The following is a 27,072-nucleotide window of genomic DNA, read 5'->3' as shown; positions in this document are numbered from 1 at the left end:
TGATGAATCTCATAGACGATCTTGAAGTGAAAAGAAAGATGCATTCTAGATTACCTTTGGATTTCATCAGGAAATGCAAGATTTACAGAGTGGCCGACCAAGCTCAGGACAGTGGCAGACATCTCCAGTCATCCTATGATCGAGAAAGCAAATCAGTAAGGTTAGATTGGAATGAGCCCGAGGTTGTGGATCTAGATGCTTTGATGGCTCCAGTCTTGTCTTGTACTCGCAGATGGGTTGATGTGCAGCATCAGAAGTTGAGAGAGCAGGGCATAGCTATGACTTTCACCTTGGAGGAGAGACCAGCTGAAGGAGGAGCAAGTGTAAGCGAGGGCAATCCTAATCTTAGAAATTCAAGTGAAGGCAACCTTCGAAGTGTAAGTGAAGGCAATCTCCATCCAAGAGGCTCGAAGAGGAAAGAGAGACCTGGAAAGAGAGAATCTTCCAAGAAGAAACAAGAGGCCAGCCGAGATCGTTCATCCGGTACATCTTCTCGACAAGAGAAAAGGACATCTAAGATAGAGGAGTCTATGGAGTCAATGGTACAGAATGATAAGGAAGGACAGGCACCTCAAGGGTCACCAAGTGGATCTCTCCAAGATTATGAGTTACATGAAGACAAGAACAATGACGAGGTAACATCCCCTCCTAGAGAAGAAGAAGCATTGCATAAGGAGATACAGGTTAAAGAGACAAGATCGGCTATCCCAGATTGGTTGAAGGAAAGATTAACGAAGGTGATTGTGATCGAGGACGAAGACAATGTGATTGATTTAGAGAGCCTTGTTGGACATTCCCAGGAAGTGACAGAGAAGAGAAAGGCTACCAAGATGTCCAAGATGATTAGAGATGAGTCTGGATCCAGAAAATTACAGATAGCTACACCGGCCGTGGACAAGTACGAAGGTGAGATCCTAGCAGAGGAATATGATATAGAGACATTTGAGTTAGGTCCATCCACAGCCGAGCAAACACTAGATGATGCCACCGATTCGTTTGAAGTGTTGAAAGATAAGCTTAGGGAAGAAATGGAGAAGAATAGAAAGCTTGAGAGAGAAGTTGTTGCATGGAGAACATATTTCAGTCATCTCAATCAGCCTTTAGGACGTCAGGATCCAGCAAGATCACCCATACAGGCACTTCTCCTTCAATCAATTGGTGAGGCAGAGAGATTCAGGAGTATGGTCCAGCGTATGAGCACTTGGATGGATAAATCTCATACAGTCGCCACAGAATTTGCAACAAGGATGATGCAGACCATTCACCGAGCTATTCAGGTTCTTGAGATCATCCACAACTTGATGATAACAGTGGCCGCTTTTGCTCATACCAAAGATGTTATCATTCCTGTCTTGAAGGTAATCAGACAAACATCAAGGAAGGTCTTAGCGCAGGAAAAGATCATGGATGGAGGACCTCACAGTTTACTTCAGTGGTCAACCTTACTCTAGATGAAGGAAGTTCTCTTCGAGGACATCAGTACTAGATGCAGTCATGTTGAGGAGGTGATCAACCCAATCCAGGACAGAGTATTTGAGGTACTTCGTACCATTCTTGGCAGGAGGATCGAAGTTGAGACAGATGTGGATTTGCAGGAATTGGAAGATAGAATCAAGGTCATCTTTTGCAAGGACGCTAATATCACAGATGAGCAACAGGACCAGATGTTTGCTACCATGCTCTTGATTGAAAAGACTAAGGAACTTGAACCTACATGGGACGCTACTCTTCTAGATGCATTTGATCAGGTCATCCACTTGGAAGAAAGAATGAAGAATCTTCTCGAGATTCCAATTGCTGAGATCGAAGGAATCGTATCAAGATTCATTGCATATGCTAAAAAGGAGCATTGGAAAGGGAATAAGATTCTAGATGAGAGGTTGTTATAGATGACATGGCACCTTAATTGTCATTGGTCTATGTCTCCTAGATTTTTGTGCCAAATTTAATATTTGGCTATGCATTTAATATTGTTCAGTAAAAAGGGGGCTATTTGTAATAAACCCTAATTAGGGTTTAGGTGTCATGATCTTGACCATTGATCTGCTTTTTGATCTGGACCGTTCATTGTAATTGAGGATGCTATTTATACCCTCATTTCATTTCATTTTGTAATAGCTAGAGAATCAGAGAGTTAGAAATTATTAGAGAGATTAGAGTTTAGAAACAATTTACTTTTGTAGCAAGATTGAGCTTTGAGAAAGGAATTCAAGCAATTGTTGTACATGATGGCTTTGAGATCGATGAAATATTGAAGTTATGGTGTTTTGTTGCAATTTTCTTGGTTATCTTCATGGTTGTTCATTTTTCTTGAAACATTCTCAATCAAAGTAGTGTGTTAATTCGAAGGACAAAGTGTTGGACTTGATCTTTGGTAGGATTCGCTTTCCAAACCACTAGCTTCTTGTTGATTGTAGGAACGCCTTGCGTGGTCGACTGGAGATATTGGAATCACTCAAACCTTCAATCATTGTTGTATCTTGGATATGTACCTTCGTGGTAGTGTCTTTGATCTTTGATGTATTGAAAATCATTTGTTACCTTAGAAGATCGCATCAATTTCAATTGAGTTGTTAATTTATGGCAAAATTGAAGTTGGTAGAATCTCACCAAGTCTTGTCCACATCAAGTCATTCTTAGGGTTAGACTAGATTAGACCTCTTGCAAACCCTATCCTTTTGATATTTTTGAAAAACTTGTTTAGTTTAGCAAAAAACTTCGGCAACGTAAGGCCCCTTGATGACACAGCAATCACAACGACCACTGGTGCTTATCCACACTTAGAGACCCTACTAAAAGAACATTGGAGTCATCCTAACTGATCCTTCTTGCGAAATCTTCAGCAGTTAGCGACTTTATTCAAGAGAGGATAAGATGCCTTTGGGTATTTTATTCTGTGTATGATTGTGTACAAAATACACGTCAACAAGACCCTTCCAAGTAAATCTCTCCCACACCTGACTATAGGTCTTAAAGTAACCGGGATGACTAGCCATGGGCGGATCATGTAGCAATTTCAATACCATGTTCCTCATATCCGAATCTGGGACTAAAAATATTCTCTTTGTAAATGATAAGATCATTCATAAGAGAGTACCTCCCATCCTGTATTGTCCCATCAATAATGCCAGAAGCCCATGGTTTCTTGGCATACTTTGCTATAATCAAGTGTTTCCAATCCTCGAAAACAGCTGCCATGGAGCTCAAATGGGGATGGCGAGATAAGGCATCAGTAACAACGTTTTGAGTCCCTTTGACATAGGAGATGTCAAAATCATAAGACTGTAACTTGCTGACCCACTTATGTTGATACTCATTTAGATCTCGCTGTCCAAGGAAATGCTTCAAGCTATTATGATCAGTTTTGATACAAAACTTGTTGCCAACTAAGTACTGCCTGAACTTAGCCATTGCATGCATGATGGCCAACATTTCCTTGTCATAGATACTATAGCTCCTCTCAGGACCCCTAAACTTCCTGCTCTTGAAAGATATAGGATGACGATCCTGCATAATCACTGCACCAATACCCTCTCCGCATGCATCACAATGAAGCTCAAAAGGTTTGGTGAACTCCAGTAAAGCAAGAATTGGACATGTAGTCATCAATTGCTTGAACTTCTCAAAACACTCCTGTGCTAGAGATGTCCAAACAAATGCACCCTTCTTTGTCAAATAGGTAAGTGGTGCGGCATGCCGTGAAAACCCACTAACAAACCGACGGTAGAAGGCATATAAACCAACAAATCCCCTAAGCTGAGTCAAGGTCTCGGGCGTAGGCCAATCAATAATGGCACGAACCTTATCAGGATCCATGTGAACTCCCTCTCTGCTGATTATGTAACCCAAATACAAAAGTTCTGCCATACCCAATGCACACTTGGACTCCTTGGCGTAAAAAGACTCCTTGTCAAGTATGCTTAAAACAGTATCCAAGTGAACCAAGTGCTCCTCCCAAGTTCTACTGTAAACTAAAATGTCATCAAAGAAAACCAGAACAAATCTCTTCAATTGAGACTGGAAGACCTTTTTCATAGTGGACTGAAAGGTGGCCGGTGTGTTGGTTAAACCAAAAGGCATAACCAAAAACTCATAGTGTCCACAATGACATCTGAATGCAGTCTTCTCAATATCCTGCTCCCTAACACTGATTTGATGATAACCTGTCCTCAAGTCAATCTTCGAGAAATAACAAGCTCCGTGAAGCTCATCTATCAACTCATCAATGCGAGGAATGGGATACCTGTTCTTTATCATCCTTCTATTCAGCATTCGATAATCAATGCACACTCTAAGTGTGCCATCTTTCTTCTTCACCAAAACAACTGATGAAGCGAAAGGAGACTTACTCGGCCTTATGTGTCCCATAGCGAGAAGTTCTTTGATGGTTTTCTCAATTTCATCTTTCAACCGCTTGGGGTGCCGGTAAGGTGTAATCATGATGGGCTTGGTGCCCTCTTCAAGCTCAATGATGTGCTCTATGCCTCTATCAGGAGGCCTACCAAGTGGTATGTCACTGAACACCTTTGTATGCTTAACTCTAAGCTCCTGAACATCTGAATGGTAAGGTGTTTTATGCTGCTCCTCATAAGTAGGCATTAATTTACACTCTGCTGCCCACCTCTCCATGTCATGTCTCATAAGTCTCTCCATTCTTTTGAGAGTGATTAATTTCAAGTTGTTGGCCTTGATAGCTTTAAGAACATGATTAGTCCCATCAACCTTGAATTTCATCTCCATATCTCTAAGGTTGAGTGTAAATTCACCTATTGCATGAAGCCATGTCATGCCAAGGACCACATCCATGTTTCCCATGTTAACCACGTAAAAATCAGCTTTGAATTCATAGTTATTGAGTTTCATAGGTAAGTCTGAAATCATTCTATCACAAGTCAGGACGTTACCATCAGGAACTTTCACCCTTATGCCTTCAAACTCTTGAGTTTGAATCCCACACTTCTCCACCAACCGTGCATCTATGAAATTATGAGTTGCACCTGTATCAAGTAGAGAAATGACTCTTTGACTAGCCAAGAGTCCACGCAACCTAAAAGAACCTTTTCCCTACATGCTAGACATATGAGCTTCCTGTAGATCAAATTTCCCTTCATTTTCCACTCCTTTCTTTGAATTTTCAGTCTCTGAATCATCTTGATTAGCTTGCTGGTCCGTGTTATCAGTGTTGTCCTCAATTTTTGATTTCAAAAATTGGACTATCATATAGAAATTTTTGTTAAAAAATGAAAAATTTTACTCTATGGCATGCTTCCCGAGGCAGAAATTCGCCCCATCCTTGGATTGGATCGATCGTTGATCCATCCCCAAGATACGTTTCGAATTTCGTCGCGTTTCGAGTCCGTTTGCTATGTTTTTGCTTCAATGTAGGGGAATTTTTCGATAATTACCAGTAACTGGTAATTTGTTTTTCAAAACCCCCTTGAAGCTTTTTGGCTTGTAGGGGAATTTTTCTCCAACTGCAAGTTTTTATAAAACTTGTAATGAGGGTTTTAAAACCCCCATTACCAGTAGTTTGACTTTAAGTTAAAATAAAACTTGTAAATGGGATTTTAAAACCCTTTTACATGTCTTTGTAACTTAAAGTTATTTTTATAATGTTAAAATAAAAATTGTAAATGGGATTTTAAAACCCCTTTACATGTTTTAAGTGAAATCACTTGTAAAGGGAATTCTATTTCCCTATTACAAGTAATTTAACTTGTAATTTCTTTTCTAAAACCCGAAATTTGCCTTAGAGGCAAAAATATGAACTTTTTATAAAACTTGTTGTTTTGTTTCCAAAACCCGAAATTCTTCCATGCCATTGCAAGCTAATTTGGGTTCAAATTTTTTGGAGGAAATGTAGGGATTCCTTCCAAGTGTGGATTTGCTGCAACTTTGAAGGATTCAAACCCATTTTCCACGCATTCATTAAACCATTTTTTCGCCATTTGTCTTCTTCAAAGCGTTTTTTTCTGAATCATGCATTTATGCGATTTGCCATGGTTTGGGGGTTTCAATCCATCTATTTCTAAGGCGTTTTTAACTCAACCATAAATGCGTTGGATTCTAAGCATTTATCAAACCATTTGATGCGCATTTTTGGTTTCGGATTTGCAAAAAGGCCCTAAAAACCAGTCACGTTTCTTGCCAAAAATGCATTCTTCGCCTATAAGGTATGCTTTCAATCCTAAATCGTTTTTGCTTTGTCTTGTATTTAATGATGAATGAAATCAGTTTCGAACTACTTCCTTGGCATTTTTACATGGCATTTTTATAGCAAATCGGTTTTTCTTTTGTCACAATGCGTGGCTAAGTTTTTCCCATTGTGTAAATCCTATTTAAAGGGCATCGTCTTCCATGTTGGGTTGATTCTCCAAGTTTGGATTTCTTCTCAACCTTGCAAGGTAATTTTTATTTTTGTATTTCTTTCTTATTTCTTTCCTTGCATTTTCTTGTTTAGTTTTACTTTTGTTCATGTTCATAACGGGTTCTTGAGAGGAAATTCCCCATTTTACAAAGAAATTTGTAAAGTAAAGTTGTTCTTCCCCTTTGTAATTCTCCTTCTTTACTTGCATTCGGGTTTTAGAAACCCGATTGCAAGTAAGAGGAAAATTTGTGTTCTTCCCCTTTTTGAACAAAGACTTAACCTTCTTTGGTCCAAAAAAAAATCAAGTTTCAAAATAAGAAAGACGTGCTCTTCCCAATTTGCAAAGAAATTTGCAAGTGTGAAAAGTTCTACCTCAAGATGTGTTCTTCCCTTTTTGGACAAAGACTTAACCTTCTTTAGTCCAAAAATCAAGTTTCAATGACGAAAAATTCAAGTTCTTCCCAAGTTTGGGTTTTGAAATCCGGATTGCAAGTTGAAAGTTCTTTCCATTTTGGCATGATAAAGTTCCAAGTGATCTTCTTGAAATTCATTTTTACCTATCCGTTTCCAATTCCCTCATCCGTACTTATCATCCTCTCCATTTCCTACTTGCCTAAATACTATTTTTTTCATCCATTCCTTCGATTTTCAGTTTGTAAATAAGTTTGCATTTGGATTTAGAAAACCAATTGCAAATGTGTTCTTCCCAACTTCCAAACTGAAAATTCATTCTCCTTCCATTTATTCATGCTTCGTGTTTTGCAAGTATAATTGCATTCGGAATTTGGAAACCCGATTACACGTTTGTACTTCCCTCTTGTGTACTTGCAAAACATGTTTCAAAACCCGAAATAAGTCAAAAGCTTATTTTTCCACCTCTTATATTTCCTCTCACAAAGCCAAAGTACGAAAGTTGAACTTTCCCATTTGGAGGAGTGAAAATGTCTAAAGTTACTGACTTTGATGTTGCCTTGATACTCTTGGATTTAAATTGCAGCATTCCCAATTGTTTCCAGATGACAGATGTACCATCATCTCTCACTCCAAAAAAGATGAAATATAGGTATGATAAATACCAAAATGAAGTTCCGCAGTCACAGGTTTTCTCCTCCCTTGATCATATCAAGGATACTAAGATAGGCCATGTTGACATGTCCGAATTCATACAAAGGATTGAAGATCCGAAGGAGGGGGATATGCAACGGTTGCTGGACAGCCATATCCATCATGCCGCATCCTTTCCAGTTGCTGCCCTAGAACCGGAATTTGTTCTAGCATGTGCCTATCATTTTGATAAAGAGACACAAGTTATTAAAAATGATGATGGAGAAGTGAATATTCGCCTGGATGCAGAAGCTATAGAGAGGGTTTTCAAAATACCTTCTGAAACCATTTATATAGAGATCTCCAAGCAAAGTGCAGCTGAATACTTTGCCAAAAGGTAGAAAGACTGTAAGCGTCATATCAACAAATGGATTCATGAACCTCGCACTGCGCTTACCAGATGGGCAAAGTTATATCGATCTGATTTCAAGAATGAGATCGGTGATACTATTACTCTTCTGAGTCGTATGATGGGATTGGAACATTCCAATGTTTTTGAACCTTGGATGTACCAATTTATTATGTTAATAAGGCAGTCTCAACACATCTGTTGGGGTGAGATCATCAGTGATGCTTTGTGTGAACAACTTGCAGTCGTCTCTACTACTTTCACCTTCTACATGAATTCATATCTCTTGTATATTGTTGCATCACTTAGACATTTCCCAGGTCTTTCCACCAAGGGTGACTGCATGCTTGTACCGGTTTGGGAATACTATGATCAGTTGCCTCTAAGATCAAGTAGGTCTCATTTCAGAAGGGTTCAGGACGCTTTCTTTGGTCATTACTTGTGTCAATTTGACAAGAACCTGAAGAACAAAAGAGTCTTAGATGAAGCATGGGAAAGGGTGAAAGAATATGGTTGTTTGTTTCTCCAGTTTCCAACTTTTACCTACATGAGAGTTGGATGCTATGGTGGGCAACCTTACATGCTCCCACGATACCCAACAGATAAGATTATTCTCATGGAATTGGGAAGGCAGATCATGGCTGTGCATACACATCAGTTAGTTAAGCACAAGGTTGGCATGGGTATTTCTTCCAACAACCCATTGAAGATTGGTCAATATTCTCTAATGACTTCAATCAAGGCCAGGGCTATGGAGACCGAGTTGCAGGAAATTAGACTCAAAAGATTCAAACCTAGAGCTGATTTCGATTACCGAGGCATGAAGGAGAAGATCAAGAAGACCTTCATCCATGTACATCGGATAGAAGATATCTGGGTTGATCTCTGTACCGAAAAGGAGATTCGCAAGATGGATTACTGCTGACTGACTGTAGAACAGATTGTGGATCTAAACTTCGTGAACGTGCCACAAGGGATGATTGATGATGGCAACATTCTTGTTCCTGAGTTTGTCAATCAGAATGTTGATGAGGCTCCACTTCCTTCTATCCACTGGTCCCATAAGGAAGGCACTTCTATCTTGGATAGATTTCAGTCAGTTCTTGCCAATACCAATATCTGGCTTAAGAACAATGGTGTCAAGCTCATTAAGATTAAGGTTGCGAAAGAAGATGATTCTACAGGTCCTCTTAGGCGGAAGTCTGAAATTCAACTAGACAATAAAGAAGGTGCATCCTCTTCTAGTACGAGGATCAAATTGCGAGTCAGTCATGCAATGGTGCTTCCTCCTCAGGAAATAACAGTTCAAGGCAAGGAGAAGCCACAATTGGAAATTCATGTGATTGATCCTGAAGCTTCAGAGGAAGAAACTCAATCTGATAATGCTCCTCAGTCGCTTTCTACAGAGCCCCCACATAATTCTCTGTCTTCACTTCCTATTGAGGTACCCATGTTTCCTCCTGTGATAGATGTGAGCTCTCAATCTGCCCCTTCAGTTTCAGAATCTCCACAGAACGTCCTTCCACTTTCAGCAGCAGAACCATCTCAAGGTCGTTCTCAGGAAAATTTGTTGAATATCTTTTCAGATGATCCTTCATATGTACCTGTGTGTGATATTGATACTTCTATGACCTGTTTTGATAAGTTCATGACATCTTCATCACATCCTGTCGTCACTCAGCAGACTATGGTGGCTATCCAGACGGACACTTCTCCCAAGATCACCACAGTTGTTCAAACAGAAACTGCTTCTCCCTCTATCCCAGAATCAGAGTTAATGGCTTTACCTCCATGGCAGTTCTTTCACTACAAAGAGGAAGAAGCAGGTGATCTCACCTGATGCCTTTGACTACCAACAGTTGAAACAATCAAAACCTAAAGCTATTAAGAGGGCAAAGACAGTTTCGAGGGTGATCGTTGATGAAAATCGGATGAGAGTGGCAGAAATCACTGAACCAATATCAGATAAACCAGTTGAAGAAATGCAAGCAGCTGATTATCGGATCACCAAAGTGCAACTGGGTAAGCAGACTCGTGAGGTTGTCAAACATGATGCTCAACAAACAGTGGCTACATTGGTACAACGGTATGATGAGGTTTTGACCAAGAAAGATCAATTGGAAGTAGAGAATCAAAGACTCATGGCAGCCATCCAAAGTATTACTCTACCTTCAAATGGAGAAGGCCAAGTGCCTATTTCTTCCAAGGCCGGTGAACCAATCCAAGGTATCGAGAGAGCCGCCCAAAAGGTTCAAGCCTTAGACACCTGGGTTGATCAATTGCATGACTTATGTTCACAAGTCATAAGACAGGTATTTGAAACAACGGTTAAATTGGAAATCATTGAAGATAAGTTGAATCAAATCTTGGGTGCTTTCAAACTAAATTTGGAGAAGGTTGAGAGAAATTTAGTTTCTTGGCGAAAGATGCCTCAACATCAGTTGGGCGTTCTTCAGGTGCATGATGTAATTCCTTCCAGAGTCATGTACATTGAATATGAGGAACTTCTGGAGAACAAATCTCTTGTTCTCAATTCACTCATTGAAGAAATTGATGAGACCTTAAAGTTGCGTGAAGCAGTCTTTCAAGATGTTACCTCCCGTTGTAAAAAGACATCCTGCGACATTTTAAATCAGAATGATGAGTTGCTGCCCGAGGAAGAAGTTCTTGCGGATCTGCAACTCAAGATTCATGATGAATGGAGAAGTGAGCAATTCTCAGTCGCTTCCATTCAAATATTGATTAAGTATCAAACTGAGTTGCAGGAAATCCGATCCGCATTGGAAAAGGGCAACTCCATGCTATGCCAATGCCATGATGTTATCGTAAAGACTAGGGTGGTGGCTATGAACACTCATGAACCAGATCCTGATGAATTGCAGAAAGTTATTCAGAAGTTCGAATTGTTCATATCTTCAAGAGGTGCAACTTAAGTGTTTTTAACACTTGTTGTAAAATTTTAAAATTGTAATTTCATAATTGTAGTTTCCCTTTTGGCAAGTTTACTTGTAAAAACGTTTTTGTAATTGCAAGTTGTCATCACTTGCATTTTTGTAATTACAAGTTAATTCCTTACTTGCACTTTTGTAATTACTTGTAAGGCAACTACAAGTTGTGTCCGATTAGGACTGTAGTTGGGATAGGTCTTAGTTAGTTAATGAAGTCATAATTAGTTGTTGAATAGGTCTTGGTGGTTGAGGGAATTTCTCAAGTTAGTTAGGATCCTCCCACCTTTTTCTCAAGGCTCCTCTCCTATAAATAGAAGAGAGGGTCCTTTGTAATTTTTATCTTTTGGGAAAGCAAGCAAAAACTCTGCCAAATTTACAGCAAGAAGTCTTTGGCTTATATATGTGAATTGAAGGTTTCGAAGAATAATAAAGAAGGATTACTCAAGTTTTGAGTCTTTGAGCTACAAGTTTGAGTTTGACTCTTTTTATTTATTCTATGCAAAGTGTTTCTAAAGGAGCTTAGTCCAATTTGATTTGAAGCCTTTGAGCTGCAAGTAGAGAAGATTAATTAAAATAGGAAATCTCTAGAAGGAGCAGCAAGTCTTTGAGCTTGCGTCTATTCTTGAGGGAAAAATTATTGTTTGATGAGAAATAGCAGCAAGTCTTTGAGCTTGCATTAGTTCTTGTCTTTGTGTTGAAAGAATAAATTATTCCAGTCTTTGAGCTGTTGTCTTTTATTCGTTGTAAAATTTAGTATAGCAAAGGGTAGATAGGACTTCTAATAGTCAAGTCTTTGAGCTTGATATTGCTGTCCCGTCCCGAAGGAAGTGACGGAAGTCTTTGCGCTTTCAGGTATTTCATTTCCTTTCTCTCATTTTACTTGAAAGTGGTTACTGCTATTCGTATTCAATCGCTATCTTTTTTTGTGAAGAGAAAAGGATATTGTCTTTCTTGAAGAAAGAAGGAAGACTGTTGTCCCATCTTGTTTTTATTTCAGTTTTAGTTAGATAGGGGGAGCCTTCCCTTAATTAAGAGAGTTTTTACTCGTGTGCTGTGGTTGAAACCACAATTTTGTATATTTCCCCAAGTGTACAAAATTTTCAACCAACAATCAGTCATGTTTTCTCCCTCATAAAACCACTCCATATGCCTATTTTGACCCTTAGGCTTGAAGGGACAATCATGGTTTTGATCATAAGGGCCCTTACAATGAAAACACAGTTTCCTTCTACGCAAGTCATTAAGTGTTTCCCTATCCAAAGGTGCTGCAAACTTCTTCTTTTGGTCCACATTTTTTTATTTCTTTGGATCAGATTTGCTGTCATTCAATGATGAGGACGGTTTTGAGTTGTTTGGAGTGAACTTACTACAGGGCACGGTAAATTCCATGCTACGTGCCTTCCTCTTGGCTTCTTGCAAGGTAGGGGGATCAAAAGCCTTAATCCAACCCTTCATAGGCTCATAAAGACCTTCAACAAAAAGAATGACCAACCTTCTCTGAGATATTAGTTACCATGACCAAAAGCTTTTGAAATTCACTAATGTAAGATTCCAGACTGCCCATTTGTTTCAGCTGAGCTAAATCTCTGAAATACAACTTTGGATCTCTTTTATCAAAATGCTTAACCAATCTATCAGTGAATTCGTGGTATGTAGTAATAAGGTCATGATGCAAGGTAACCATCCCATGGTGCCACTAGTCATGGGCTACCCCATCCAAATGCAAAGTTGCAAACTTAATAGCATCTTCTTCTGATATAGGACGTAGGGTCAAGAAGGTGTCCAACTTGCTAATGCAAGCTCTGGCTGTGACTCTACCACTGCCATCAAAAGTAGAAAGTGTGAGCTTGTTGATTGCATATTTGAGATCATTAGTTTTATTCCAAGGTTTCCTGTCATTCCAATTCCATTTCTTGCTATGTTCCCTCTTTTGACTCATGAACCTGTCAAAGTTAAGATGTTCCTTAACTCTTGGTGGTAATGCATCCCATTCATCGTGAAGTATTGTCACGTTAATTGTAAAGGCCACCTCATCTTCCTCTGCAACCACGTCCTCTTCTTCAGGTTCATTTCTTACAAAGGTTGGGCGTGTAGGCTTATCATAGGTGGGTGTGGGTGTCACTCTTGCCCTTGGGAGACCAGCAACACTTCCATTTTCCTCCTGGTTCTAATTATGCCCCCTTGGCACAGTGATCCGCTGTATGGTTTTAGTCAACTGCTGCAACACATTTGCCACCTGTTGCTGCCCTGTTACTGGACCCCTTATAATAATTTCGGTTTCTCGGTCCTCATTGTTAACAGCCTCTCTGTGTGGCTCATCCTCATTCTTGTCCCCTATAATTTCCAATGGTATCTCCTCAATTTGATCTGGATCACCCTGTAAACCAGGTCTCCTGCGTGTAATACCCGTGAGGCCCAAACTGTTGTTGATGCATAAGAATTTCTAACCCTCCAGGAAGGCAGGATCAAAGCTCTAATACCATTGTAAGAACCCTATTGGTTCTAACTCTCCTGTAATACTATTGCTGTTGTGTTTTTGGATTTTCAAGGTTTCTGAACAATTTTAAAGCATAAAATAACACGTGCCAGGCAAGAATTGCACATAAAACCAAATAGAAATAAAATTGAGAGCAACTGCGACTATATTATGAATAAGATAACCGCTACAATAAATCCTACTGCTAATTGCATACCCGTGGATCCTTAACTTATTTTAAATGAAGAAATTTGGTGTTTGCCAGCCAAAACTGGGAAACTGATCAAAATGGCCGTACAATTCCAGAAAGTGATTTCTCTGAGCTAGAAAGTGGATGGAATAGCTTGAAAGGACTTGGCGTTGGGAAATGTGCATTTAGAATGCACTTTGGGTAGGCGTTCCAGCCTCCCAGGCAAAACGCCCCTTCTCTGGAGCCCCACGTGCCAAGCTGATTGGTACGACTACTTATTGAATTGATTGGACGTTGCTAATGAGGCGTCTAACCTGTATTGCCTCCTTCCTTATTCAAAATCTGCAAATAACTAACACAAATAACCTCTGATGAAGCACATGAAAACTTATGTGTGAAGCCCTCTCAGTTTGCAATAATTCAACTGATCTTTCACAGCCTCAGAATCACAGATCCATGAAGAATGAACGTTTTTCAATAGAAAACCCTCTGAAACCCTTGTCTCAAACAATCTATAGAGAAAATATCAAGCAATGTCAAATAATCAATAATGGAGTTTGAATTGCTTCCAATTTCCTTATAACCCCCAAATGGCACGATTTTCACTAAGTACAGGCAAATGCATTTTAAATACATTAAAATGTATTTAATTAACTTTGCATAGTTTGATATTCAACCTGGGCACCCAAATCATTTAAGTGATTTAATAGAAATCACTTTATAATATTAAGTGGCCTTTTAATTTAATAAAGTCACTTTATAATATTAAGTGGCCTTTTAATTTAATAAAGTCACTTTATGACTTTTAATTACCATATAAGTTAATTAAATAACTTAGCCACTAGAATATTAATAACTTCTTCATTATTCAGTCTTTTAACATGTCGTCTGAAGATCGAGTCAATACTGAATAACCCCCATGTGTCCAGGGGCCCTGACCAAAAATAGCACAACTGCCAGATTGACTTACTAAAGTCCCTCAACTAAGCCCACACACCAACTGCTAAGGCCCTGGAACTGAACCCAAGACTGAATTGAAGAAGTGGAACTACCACTGAGACTCTCTATCCAAAATGTTAGCCTACGAGAGTCCAAAAATAATAAGCTAACCCATCAGTCACAAAGACTAACTAGAGTGGGGACATCACAGTGTCACTCTGCTTTGAAGTCACATATAAAATATAATTTGCTATGCCTTTTGTCTTGAAAAGGCAATTCTATTTACATTGTAAATAATCAGAATGACAGTATGAATACTCCTTCCTTTCTTAGTGTAATGTCTCATTGCAGCAAGCACGCACCTTGCTGTACTAAAAGCTGTTGCAATTATCATTTAATCTGCATGGTTTTTCCTCTAATAGCTCAATTTTGTAATCTTCATCTTCATTAATAGTAATACAATCTTTATTTTATGTACTTCTTTCTGTCTTTCTATATATGTATAAAATATTTTAAGCATGTTAACTGTGTCTTTGTGCTTCCTTGATGGGGTAAGACTGCAGTTTTATTTTGTGTATTTAATTGGTAGGATTTAAGGCCCCTTTTTCACTTACATGATCAACAAAATAAAGCTTTGTATTTTTAAAATATAGGATTAAGATTTAATATTTTTATTAATTATCAAGAGGTTTCTGGATTCGATTGTGTCAAAGATTTTTGCATCAATCGAATCCAGAAACCTCTTAATAATTATATGATGGATTGTGGAAATCTCTTGGAACGGATTTTTATTAATGTTTTGGCAAACTTAGGTGTTTATCAGATATGGTTTAGGATATATCAAAATGATTATTGTGTGTTTTATTTTAAATTTATTTATAATTTAGCTAAACTTGAATTGCTGATAAATTTCTAAATTTAATAAAACTAAAGTTACAATTTAATTTATAAATATGTTTATAATCTAATTTGTGCTGATTATTAATATTATTATAATTGAAGTTGTTTCTTTTCATCCATATCCATGCTGTGTTGAAAATTAGTCGTATTTGTAACTGATACTGTACTGTATCAGATACCGAACACATTTCCTTGTGACCGAGTTTCATGGCTTGCACAATTACTTCCTGGTTCTTCATAAATGCATGGCATTAATTTTGTATTGATCATTCTTGGTTGCTAAAAGAAAATGGATTTAATTGTATTCCTAGTAATTAATGAACCTGAATTTCACACCTGTTTGATGGTCCCAACTCGACTTTACAAGCTCGGTTGCTGTTTTATATGTTTGCCATAGAGACTGCACCATGTGTTTTAACATGGAAATTGTGTTTTGAAACTAAATTACCTGTCCTGGTTGCTACAATTTATTTGTCTATCCTAGCTTCTAAAAGTTTGTATTAGTTTTTTAATCTTAGAGAGGATTTGGATACTTTTGGCAGGGACAAACCGTCAAAGCTGGGCAAGTGGTTTGCTATGTTGAACAGCTTGGTAGTCAGACACCAGTTGAGGTGCATTTTTTTGGTACCTAAATTATACATATTTTTGCCACTTAATTGATCATTCTGAGAAGTCTAGGAAATCAAGTGATCTTCATCTATTTATAGAGTTCTAAGGACAATTTATTATAAATTTTAACTGCTTAGCTATATTAAATATATTTGGCAGAGTAAAGTAGCTGGGGAGGTCGTAAGCATATTGAGGACAAATGACGGTAAAGTTCATCCAGGATTCACAGTTGTGTTCAGAAAATAATGTTTCCCATATGCTTTTGTTTTATACTTGTGAAATGGATAAGATAAAAGTTTATTACAAATGACAATTAAAATTTTGTGCAGAGGCTGTAGGATATGGCGATCCACTTGTATCTATTCGACCATCATTCCCAGGGATTAAGAAGTTAAATTAATTCACTCCTGTTTTTTGTTAATATTTTTTTCATTTCCACGGGTCATATATTAGGAATATCAAATAATGCAATTTTGTTGAATTTGGTTCATGTGATTTCTAAACATGTCAAAATGTCCTTTGAAAAAGCTAAGTGTGGCAGAGTGCATCTGCAGTTTTATGTTACTAAATATAATATCAAATGATCATGCAATCAAAGATGCAAAAGAAAATTTACATCTACATTCTGGTATATCCATCTAAAATGTGGCTCACAGCATTTCGATTCTATTATTCAAATTTACATTTTTGTTTGTTTTACAACTATGGCTTGGACTCAAATTTATGCCCTTTCTTTTTCACCTGGTTCAATGCTTCACGGTAGTAGAAAGGGACATGCTCATAAGCAAGTTATCTGGCAGTTCATTTTCTGCATAAAGGTTTAATCTTGAAAAGAGGTCTAAAGTTATTGATAAACACTGCAAACAAATTGTAGCCCTTTTCATATGATGAAAAATAATAAATGTCTGGATCAGATTTAGTTATTGTTTGCTAAGATTAGGGTTCTTCCAACTACTTCTAGCATTATCTTGCTAGCATGTTGAACCATTCAAATTGGTGGGGGATATAAATTCCTCTTAACATGATTTTTGACTTTAAGCTCTTTTTCATCATTTGTGAACTGGTAACGGTACATAGAGAGGATTCAGGAAAATGGGCCTGAAAGGCTTATTAGTTCAGATTTTTATGAGATCCCTTTCCAATGTACGTGGACCTAAGATGTTGCTGCCTTACTTATACATCCATAACTAAGATGCTCCATTGGTAAAATTTTATTAGAGATAAAAAAGAAGATTTAAATCCCAAGGGTTGATCAGATTTTTATGAGATCCCTTCTCAATGTACGTGGACCTAAGATGTTGTTGCCTTACTTATAGTTCCATAACTAGGATACTCCATTGCTAAAAGTTTATCAGAGATACACAGCCAAACATTTACACATACCCAGATAACGTTATACAGTTGAGACATTAAGCAATAATGTCTTAATAACTAGAGTTATGCAATCCTTCATCTATTAAGTGTTAATTTGAATAGTGGATACATTGATATGCGATTAGAATCGTTTAATTTATAATTGCTAAATGAACAAAAGCCAGGGCGCATCCAGGCCCTGCCTTTATATAATGTCTTAAATTTTCTTTAGAATTTGAAATTTCTAATTATGTTTAAAGATATAAATATATATAGTTTATTTAGTATTTATCAATATTTGAAATTTGAATATTTATAGTTATAATTGTGATTAATTAGGTCATTTAGAATATATGACCTCAAAAGTTACATATATACATTTTTAATTTTTTTTAAAGAAATATATGTAGCCCTTCCCTAAACCAAAGTATAAACAATTACCAAAGTCACAATCTAAACTAACCAATCAAACAATTAAATATGACAAAAAGAGACCAACTTCCAAAAAACTCGACTACCCAACTTCCAACATCGAACCTAGAAGGAGCATTCTAGATTGTTTCCCCTTGCAGAACCACTTCTTGCCAATGTTGTCAACCTCGGCACATCAAATGCAAGGAACTTTACACATGAAACACTTCTCACCATGTGGCTGTTGTAATGCCTACCAAAATACTCTAGAGAAATTTAAAAAACTAATATGCAAATAGAGACATTTTTCTTTAAACATCATCTAATGCATCACGTCTCTAAAATACACATATACATTAATTCTAAACATGCACATTTCAACTTAAACATAATCATAAGAGCATAATCATATGAACTCAATACGCAAGTGGAAATAAATGCAATCCATCAATTAACATTCCCTAGGGTATCCCAACGTCATTACTTAATTAACACAAGAACATAACCACATCAAGCCTACTATAACAATATAAACAATCTAACATTTCCTTTCATCATTTACTCCTTACATTCACATAGATAACATCTACTAATTCAACTGTCATAAATGCGATCTATCCTTAACCAATTCCCAAATTATTCCTTAGGTTCTTTTTAAGAATACCAATACCAAATGTTCCTAATTCCCATTTTCTCTTTTACTAATGTCATCATTAAACCATCATAGAACATCACCTACCAAATAACTAATCCATTACCATCAAGAGTATAATCATATTATCTAATACATAAACATTTCCAAGAGACAAACATGATAATGAATTAACTTCTTTCAACCAATAACATATATTCTATCTCATTCAAGAATAATCCAATAACATCATCAACCATGAATCTAAACCTTATTTTCATTAATGATCAATATCCAAGGTACAATACCATAATCTATTACAAGAGTCATGATCTCAAACCTATTACAATAATCCCAATACATATGAATACAAGATCCTTTACATAAATATACATATTTCTCAATCCACAACTACAACTATCTCAAGGTACATAATCTCTTTCATTCTAATATAACTATCAAGAATCATGATACCTCAATCTACTACAAGAATCCATCCATAAGCTGAAGAGATAAGAATCCACATCCACGCACAAGAGCATCATGTAACACCTTGCCGAGGAACCCCAGAATAATAAAAACTAATAACTCAAATACATAGCAAATAAAAAAAAATTCTAAAGCATAACACATCAAACATCATTAATTCAATACAACACTAAGTAAACACATTACGCTACTTAGAAGAAATCATAATAATATTTAGCGAAAGACAATCTCATCACATAATAGAACTCCCCAACGTCGCTACTAGCAACACTCACTATCATATGTCAAACATATAACTCATCACATAGAGATATATACTAAGGTCATTTTAAAACATCAAAAGAAAGATTCCTATGATAACCTTTTTAATGATAACATACATGTAATTCACATAATCACTTTCACTTGCAAAACATCCATTGATGCGATTACATCTATTCAATGGTTATATTACAAACTTTCCACTTAGCACGACCTAAATATCCTTTACAATTGCCAATACAAATATAAAATAACTTGTCTTGTTACATCACATAATCATCTCGCAACTAAATTATGAAGACATTGAAAAGCATATGGTAAATTTCCATCCAGTCGCACACGAACAAGTCCACCAAATATATTCCCAATGGGTGAAAAAGCAATGCCACCCAACCATGTGGAACCCGTAGGGCCATCCCTCATGCTAGGAGATAGACACAAGGCCCCAATCAAGAAACAAGAAGGCTAGGGATAAAGAACTAAATAAACTCACAACCAAGATACATAATATAGCACTTCACAAGACAAGAGGATAAAGACAATAGCCAAAAATCACTAAAACATAAATGCATAATTACAAAATTTTCAGAGATGGGTGACAAACAAAACCTTCAAAAGAGCCCACAAAATACTTCCAAATAAAAACATCTCAAAAGGGCTCTAGAGGCTTCCACAAACAATCGACTCAATAGGATACTAGGATACATAAGACGAGAGTGTCATCGCATAGCCTCTCATGGGTTATCTTGGCAATTTGACTCCTCTCCTAACTCCAGACCCTGCCCCCCATGGACAACTCATGCAGAACTATGCAATCCTTTCATGAAGATAAGGTATTGCATAATCAAGCCAATTCAACATCTCAATAGATGGGCAGGTCTTCCCAATCTCACCCTCTGCCTATATGAGCACACACGGCCATGAGTGGGGTACAATATTATCTTATTAGTGTGTAAAACCCAAATAAATCCCATTTAATTTTTTTCTTATTAATGTTATCACTTATTACTCTAGTCACCTATGGGTTATCTTGACAACCAACTACTTAGGGTTTCGACCCCCATAGTGAGCCACTCTCCCTTGATGCAACTACGTATCCTATACTATATATCTCAACACAAACATCATGAAACACAATATAACCAAATGGGAGCATAAAGGATCCATACATATGCATAGATAGTTCAAACTACAAATATGACTTATACACATGACCAAATCTTGAAAAATTGAGTCATAATCCCAATACAACTGTTCCACTTTACAAGCAAAATCAAGAATGAGCATATGAACAATAAATCAGTCAAAATAATACCAATCAAATTTTAAAAATACATGAATAACATGGCACAAGTCCAAAACAAGCCTCTAGAAGAAAACAAGTGTCAAAATAGAATCAAACTGTGAAATCAAGACCCAAAATAGTGATTCTGCACATACGAGCATTAAAAGACTCCAAAGTAAAAATCTGATTCAAACCCATTTGAGAAGGGTCTAATAACCTTTTAAAAACACTAATAGATCAAGCAGAAGGGTTCATACAAGAATTAAGAAAAACCGAGCAATTAAAACACTAATTCCCTATAACCGATTTTTGCAAAACTCAATCTTTTTAAAAACAAAAATTAATTAACGGATTTAAAACAAAAAATAAATTCAATAACACATCCCCAAATCCCACTAATAATCCATTTAATCAATGTTGCAAATTAAACTAAAATTAAAATTGGGAAATAGTGAAAAATAAATACATACTTGGAAACCTATGAAAAGAAAGAGGGAGGGAAAAAGAATTTTGGATGACGAATTATGAAAACATGAAATCTCTTCAAAACAATAACCAATACTCCAAATCAATCAAGCTTGAGGATTCCAAACCATGCTCAATGCAAATCCAAAGTTAAACTGAAAACTGCAATTCCCTCTCTTCAAATTCACACTCTAAAATTATTCACAAAGTTGCAATAAAGTTTCCTTTCTTCAAACCTTTGAAAAAGAATAATAATAATAACACAATCAACTCATGAAGACACAATAAATAAAACTCGACCACCTAAATAAATCTCACAAGGAAAAGAAAAGCCCTAATCCTAAAAATATTATATAAATAATATTAAATTAATTCCCAAAATAAAATCTTCATAAAAGAAAAAAACGATAATAAATAAATATTAAGTCGTCAATCACAAATCCACTAAAAATAAGTAACTCTTTCTTGACAACCAAGAAATAATAAATAACTAATTCCAATTAAAATATAATTGTAGACGTATAAAAATGACCATATTTCTAAATGAATATTTAATGTTCATTTTATTCTCATTCCTCTATTTAGTTAAATCTAATTAAATTAAATCATCCATATTCTTCTATTTTAATTAAATAAATTATTCAATTTATTTATTTAAATTCACTTAAGCCTTTTATATCATTTAATTGAATAAATCATTTTATTTAATTAAATCCCTTCTCTCTACTTTTTAATTAAATTTACATTTAATTAAATAGTTCACCCCAATTAAATAAATCTAATTTATTTAAATCCCCAACTTGCAACCAAAATGAAATAAAGCAATTTATTTTAATTAAATCCTATTATCCCTCACCCACTTGCATTTTCCTACATCTCCCACTTGCCTCCTAACCCTCTTCCTAAATTCTTCTAGAATCCCTCCAATCCTAATCAATTAAGCTCAACCCTTCATTTGTCCCTTTTCCCTAAATTTGAGGAGGTCACTTCTCAAATTTCGAATAAAGTCTTCCAAAGGCATTAAAGCCTTTATGCCTTCAACAAGCTAACTTGTTGAGTTCCCCCAAATTTGGAAGGACTCTTACAAATATGTTCCCAAAGTCTTCAAACCATTAATGGTTAACTAACCCTTTGTGGCATGGTTAGAAACTTTTTGCCTAACTCAACCCTCATCTAACCTAGGGGTCTCATCAAGCATTCATTGCTTTGACCATGGTTATCCCTTTAACCCTTGTACAAGAGTTTACCCTTTGGGTAAAAGCTTTATCCAATGGATAACCTTAACCTAACCTAACCTTAACCTTTACCTTCTAAGGTAACCATGAGGTCTTCTCAAGCATTTAATGCTTCTTACCTCTCCTCTCAAGCAGTCTTATGTTGACAATTGTCACCATTTCATTGGTGAGAATTGCAAACATGGATTGATAGCTTTCAATCCTGACCCTTGATAAGATCCTTCAATCCTGGCCATCCATTGCCCTGTTTCTTCTATAAATAGAGCCCTAATCCCCTCATTTTATCATCCAAGTCTTTAGCATCATACTTATAGTCAATTTTAGCAAGCATTTAGCCTCTCTTTGTAATAGAAATAAATCTAATAATCATTTTAGAGTATTTCTATCATCTTAGATTAAAACATATGACTAGTATATCATGTTAGGATAGTATTTTTACTAACCTTGTCATCTTATCATCTAGTTTAGTTCATTTGTTAAAATCATGTATAAATAGGATGCATTCATACTAAATTCGATCAAAAGCATCCCTCGTTCTTGCATTCGTCATCCCTAAGTCACTTTGCTCAATGATCTGAGAGCAAAGGCATTGGCTTGAGGGACCTTGTGAGATAGAGAACCATGGAACACTCCTTGGGAAGTTGAGCTATTCCTCATGGCTCCATAACTTGCACCAAGAGTCCCATGGGTGTGTGGGAAAGTCTTTGAATATTTTCACATTTTAGATTTCATTGAACCGCTTTTCCAGCATACATTTCTGGCACCCACCGTGGGGCATAACCCCATTAATCAAATCGGTTTTTGAATTTGACCAACTTTGCAGGTACACAGGAAACAAGAATCGGCGCGTCGGGAACTTTTCTTAGCGTATCTGGTATACTGTTCAACGTGTTGGACTCATTTCCTGGCGCGTAGAAACCCTCCCTTAGCACATAGAATTTTTTTAAAACATTCTTGTAGCTTTCAGCGTGGGAATTTAACAGTCGAGCGCATTTGAAAAACAGTTTAGTGCGTAGGGTCTGTCTGATAGCGCATCTGGGGCTTTTTGTAGCGCGTACAGTGTATTCTGTAGCACATCACAGACATAAGATAGAAAATAATTTGTAACAGAGAACTCAAAAGTTAGACTTGTGGAAGTCCACAAAGCCATCATTTTGCTAACTGATTAAATGTTTGTTTTGCAGGTTACTAATGGTTTAAATTGCAGGTTGGAGCTTATTTTTTTAAGCTAGATTTAAAGTAGTTTGAAGTTTTTACTAACTTAGCTAAGTTAGTTAAAAATTTAAATTTCTTTCATTTCTTGTTTAAAGCTAAAAATTGAACTCACACCTTACTTTGGGTACTTAAAAAGAACCACAACAAAAATCTTTCTTGCTTTCTTAGGAGAAAACTTTCATTTGGGCATCTAAAAAGAACAAACAATCTTTCATTTTGCAAAAATCTTTAAAAACAACCTCACCGTCCTTTGGTGTTTAAAAGGATCAACTTTAATTTTTGCAAGGTAAAAGAACCACACTTGTTCAGTTTTATTCGAAGTTAAAGAGGGAAGTTCTTCCCCTTTGTCGATTTATTTTGTTAACCAAAAATCAAAAGTTTGCTTTGTTGACCAGGTTTCATTTTCTAGATCAGATAATCATTGATTTGATGGAATAAAATGAACACCATGTTTTTGTGGAGCAATATCTACATATAGATTTTACCAAATCATTGCAATAAAAGGCTAAAAAGAACACTTGTGTGCTTTGTTTCGAAAGTGGAAGGTATATGCTCTCCCCTTAATTGGGTGATCAAAAAGCCATACCACTCTTACGCTTTCAGTGTTTTTAAGCATTAAAACCTTTAGCAGGTCTGCCCTCCCGAGGATTTGAACAACTCTTAAAGCCATTCTTTGGTCGGTGTGAGGGGAACGACCTAAGTGGGGAACGACTTTGACACCAAGTGTTCCAATCCACTATAATCATTTTCAATGGTTGCGCACAGCGATTAGCCTTCCCCCAGTATCTTTATGATACGCAAAGCCTTTGTTCTAAAGGTTGGGAAGCCTCTTGAGGGAGTTTATCACTGACGACCGAACGGGAAGCCTGATTACGAACTTTAGCATTAGAAACTTTGAGCCAAGTCAGTATCCAAACATTTCCAATATCATAGTGCAAGGGTGGGGAAGAATCTACCCCCAAGATTACTCACCATATATCTCCCAAGATAACTACTCAATTGTGAAGCAATTCACTTTGAGTTAATTTTTGGCAAAAGGCAAAAAAACGGGCGCCCCCTAAGGGGTGACAAGGCTATTTGAGCTTACGGAGTATCGAGACTAGTGAGCTATGGTATTGTCAATGACCCTTGAATAAAGAGTCTGATTGAATTATATTTTCTATATCCAAACCTGTTAAAACTCTAGGGATTTGAACACATCCTCACAGAACATACACTCATTGTTTAGACTAGGCAAAATGGTTATCTCTTTTGTGTTGTGCTTTCATTTCTTACTTCAGAAAATCATCCATTATCATTGAAACAAAGTTCACAAATCACAGAAAACCACCAAGTCAAAACTATTAGGGCAGTTTAGCGCGTAAGAGCAACATCTTAGCCCTTTAGAACCACATTTTAGCTCATGCAAGCTTTAACATAACGCATCAGTACTGAACTTTAGCACATAATCAATCCCAAATTAGCAGTTCAAACCTTAGCGTTTTCTGAAAATGTTTTAGCATGTTGAAGCAATAGCTTAGCGTGTTGAGACCAAACACTAGCTCATTGAGATCAGCTGTTAGCGCACTAATAGGACACATCAATGCGTAACCTTTCAAACCAAGCCAAAATCAAGCAAACCAAGTTAGCACGTCAGAAAGGCAGCTTAGCACGTGGAGACCATTTTCTAGCGCTTTGTGAAAATTTGGTAGCGCATTGGTGTTTTGGCTTAGCGCATAGCCAAAACTGAGAAAACAAGGGGCAAAACAGAAACTATTTTTGAAAATTCTAAAAACAATTTAGGAAGCCCTTTTTCCTCGCTTGAACTCCATTAGACAGAAAATCAAAATCAGAGTATCAAAACTACTCCAAAAGCAAGTTTTCCTTAAAACAAAGTTGTCAAAATCCAAAAACTAGTCAAGGGATAAAACACATCTCTCCTAGCAAAAATCAGGAAACACCATCACACGTATCAAAAGGTCCTTCAATCAAACGGATTTTTATCCAAAAACATACTTGTTTCAAACTCCAAGTTGTCAAATCGAGTTTCCATATCGGGAAAGCTCTTATTCCATATCATTTGACACACTTTGTCATGAGAGGGCATCTAAACCTTCATTTGATAAAATTAAAACTTAAGTTTTCAAACAAGATATCTAAATCCAAAACAAATCAAAGGAAACCATTGATTACTTGTGCATGACTAATCCTCGTATTCTGAGAAGAAAGAGTATTTATCATAACACTAAGTTGAAGAAACAACAACCCAGTTCTCTAAAACTTGCCAAAAGGAATAGGTTTTTATACATCAATCGCCAACTCTTCAAATCTCATCGAACATTCCTCTGTCATATGTGCTTGTATCTTCAAGACAAAACAAACAAATATGACGAGGAACCATTGAGGAGTAGAGCATTCTGTCAAAAAGCGGCATTCAGCCAACGCCTAAATCAAGGAGGAAAGATCAATCCAACTTTCTTCCCAGAAGTGTGCATCACTTACAACATACCTCGATTTGAACCACCAACCCCTGAGCAAAACATCGAAGAGGAGTTTGTTCCCTTTGTCACAGAAAGTTTCTACTAGATGCCTGTTGTTACTCGCTCTCAACGAAACAAGCAAAGTGAAACACAACCAGAGTCCAATATGGGTCGAATATTATCAAATCCTTTCGAATATCCAATTCTAGAAGATACAGAAATTTATGAGGAACTCCTCCAAGAGTGTCAAGAAAGCGCTTCATTTCAAAAACTTGTGGAAAAACTCATGGAAACCGACAAAGAAAAATACCTACTCATGCTCACGAGAAAAGGAGTTAAACTCCCCGAAGACTTCGATACTAACATATTTAGAACAAGGTCTCAACATTATACTTATCAAGAACGACAAATAGAGGAGGAAGCACATGACCCTGAGCAAAACTTACCCGAGCAAAACATCCACAAGCAAAACATCCCTGAGCAAAACATGCTGCTACACATGCCATTCCAAACTAGAAACAATGCGAGGGAAGAAATCTTCCCTCGGAAAACAAATGCACCCTTAGTTGCTCTCACATAGAAAATGCAAATGCTACAAAAATAGATGCAAGACATGCAACAAGGATCAACCGTATGGTATTCCTTGAATGAAATTTGTCCTTATCCTTTTGACAGAAGGTTAAACATGGTACCTTTTCCCCCAAATTCAGACATTCTCAAATATGACAAATGTGATAGGAAAAGCGATCATCGTGATCATGTCCGGGAATTTTGTACCATGAGCCTAGAATTTGCCCATGATGACACTTATTTAATGAGATTATTCCCAAGAAGCTTGGGTGGGCAAACCATGGAATGGTTATCTAAAATCACACCTCCTGTCAAATCCTTTGATGAGTTAGTCAACAAATTTATAACTCAATATTCCTACAACATTCAACATGCCATCACCATGCTAGATGTCTGCAATACCAAATAGAAAAACAATGAAACATTTATGGTGTTCCTTCAATGTTGGCGACAAATGGTCTCAAGGTATCCTCAAGATGTGCCTGAAAAGGAAAAGATGGAAATTTTCATCGACAATTTAAATAGCGAGATGAGTTACATACTCAAACTCCAATGCATACCATCTTTTGCTAAATTGATTAAAAATGGCATCCAAGTAGAGGAGGCATGCGTCAAGAAAGGAACATTGAAATTTTTCAAAGAAGGGACAAATTCATCCAACTCTAATTACAATAACCAAAACAAAAACAACTTAGACAAATCCAGGTTCTGGACCAGAAACAAAACCAGTGGAAATGAAGGAGGAAACGAAACTAATGATGTAAAATCCAAGCAACTGGTGTTAGCTTTATCAAGTAATCCTCAGGCTACCAAGAA

General features: G+C 36.8%; 1 protein-coding gene across 2 annotated transcripts in view; it reads left to right on the top strand.

Annotated features, from left to right (window-relative positions):
- Window positions 1-16,505, top strand: part of LOC131033018 (uncharacterized) — a 127,690-nt gene extending 111,185 nt beyond the window's left edge. For both annotated transcript variants that reach the window (XM_057964125.2, XM_057964123.2), the window contains 3 exons: window positions 15,816-15,884; window positions 16,042-16,087; window positions 16,212-16,505. In XM_057964125.2, coding sequence (XP_057820108.1) covers window positions 15,816-15,884; window positions 16,042-16,087; window positions 16,212-16,282 — 186 coding nt within the window. In that variant the 3' untranslated portion in view covers window positions 16,283-16,505. The remainder of the gene's footprint in view (window positions 1-15,815; window positions 15,885-16,041; window positions 16,088-16,211) is intronic.
- The last annotated feature ends 10,567 nt before the right edge of the window (window positions 16,506-27,072 follow it).

This window comes from Cryptomeria japonica, chromosome 9 (genome assembly GCF_030272615.1).
Source record: "Cryptomeria japonica chromosome 9, Sugi_1.0, whole genome shotgun sequence".
NCBI classification, from domain to species: Eukaryota; Viridiplantae; Streptophyta; class Pinopsida; order Cupressales; family Cupressaceae; genus Cryptomeria; species Cryptomeria japonica.
The sequence above is the reverse complement of the archived record's forward strand: the minus strand, read 5'-3'. Positions and strand labels throughout refer to the sequence as shown.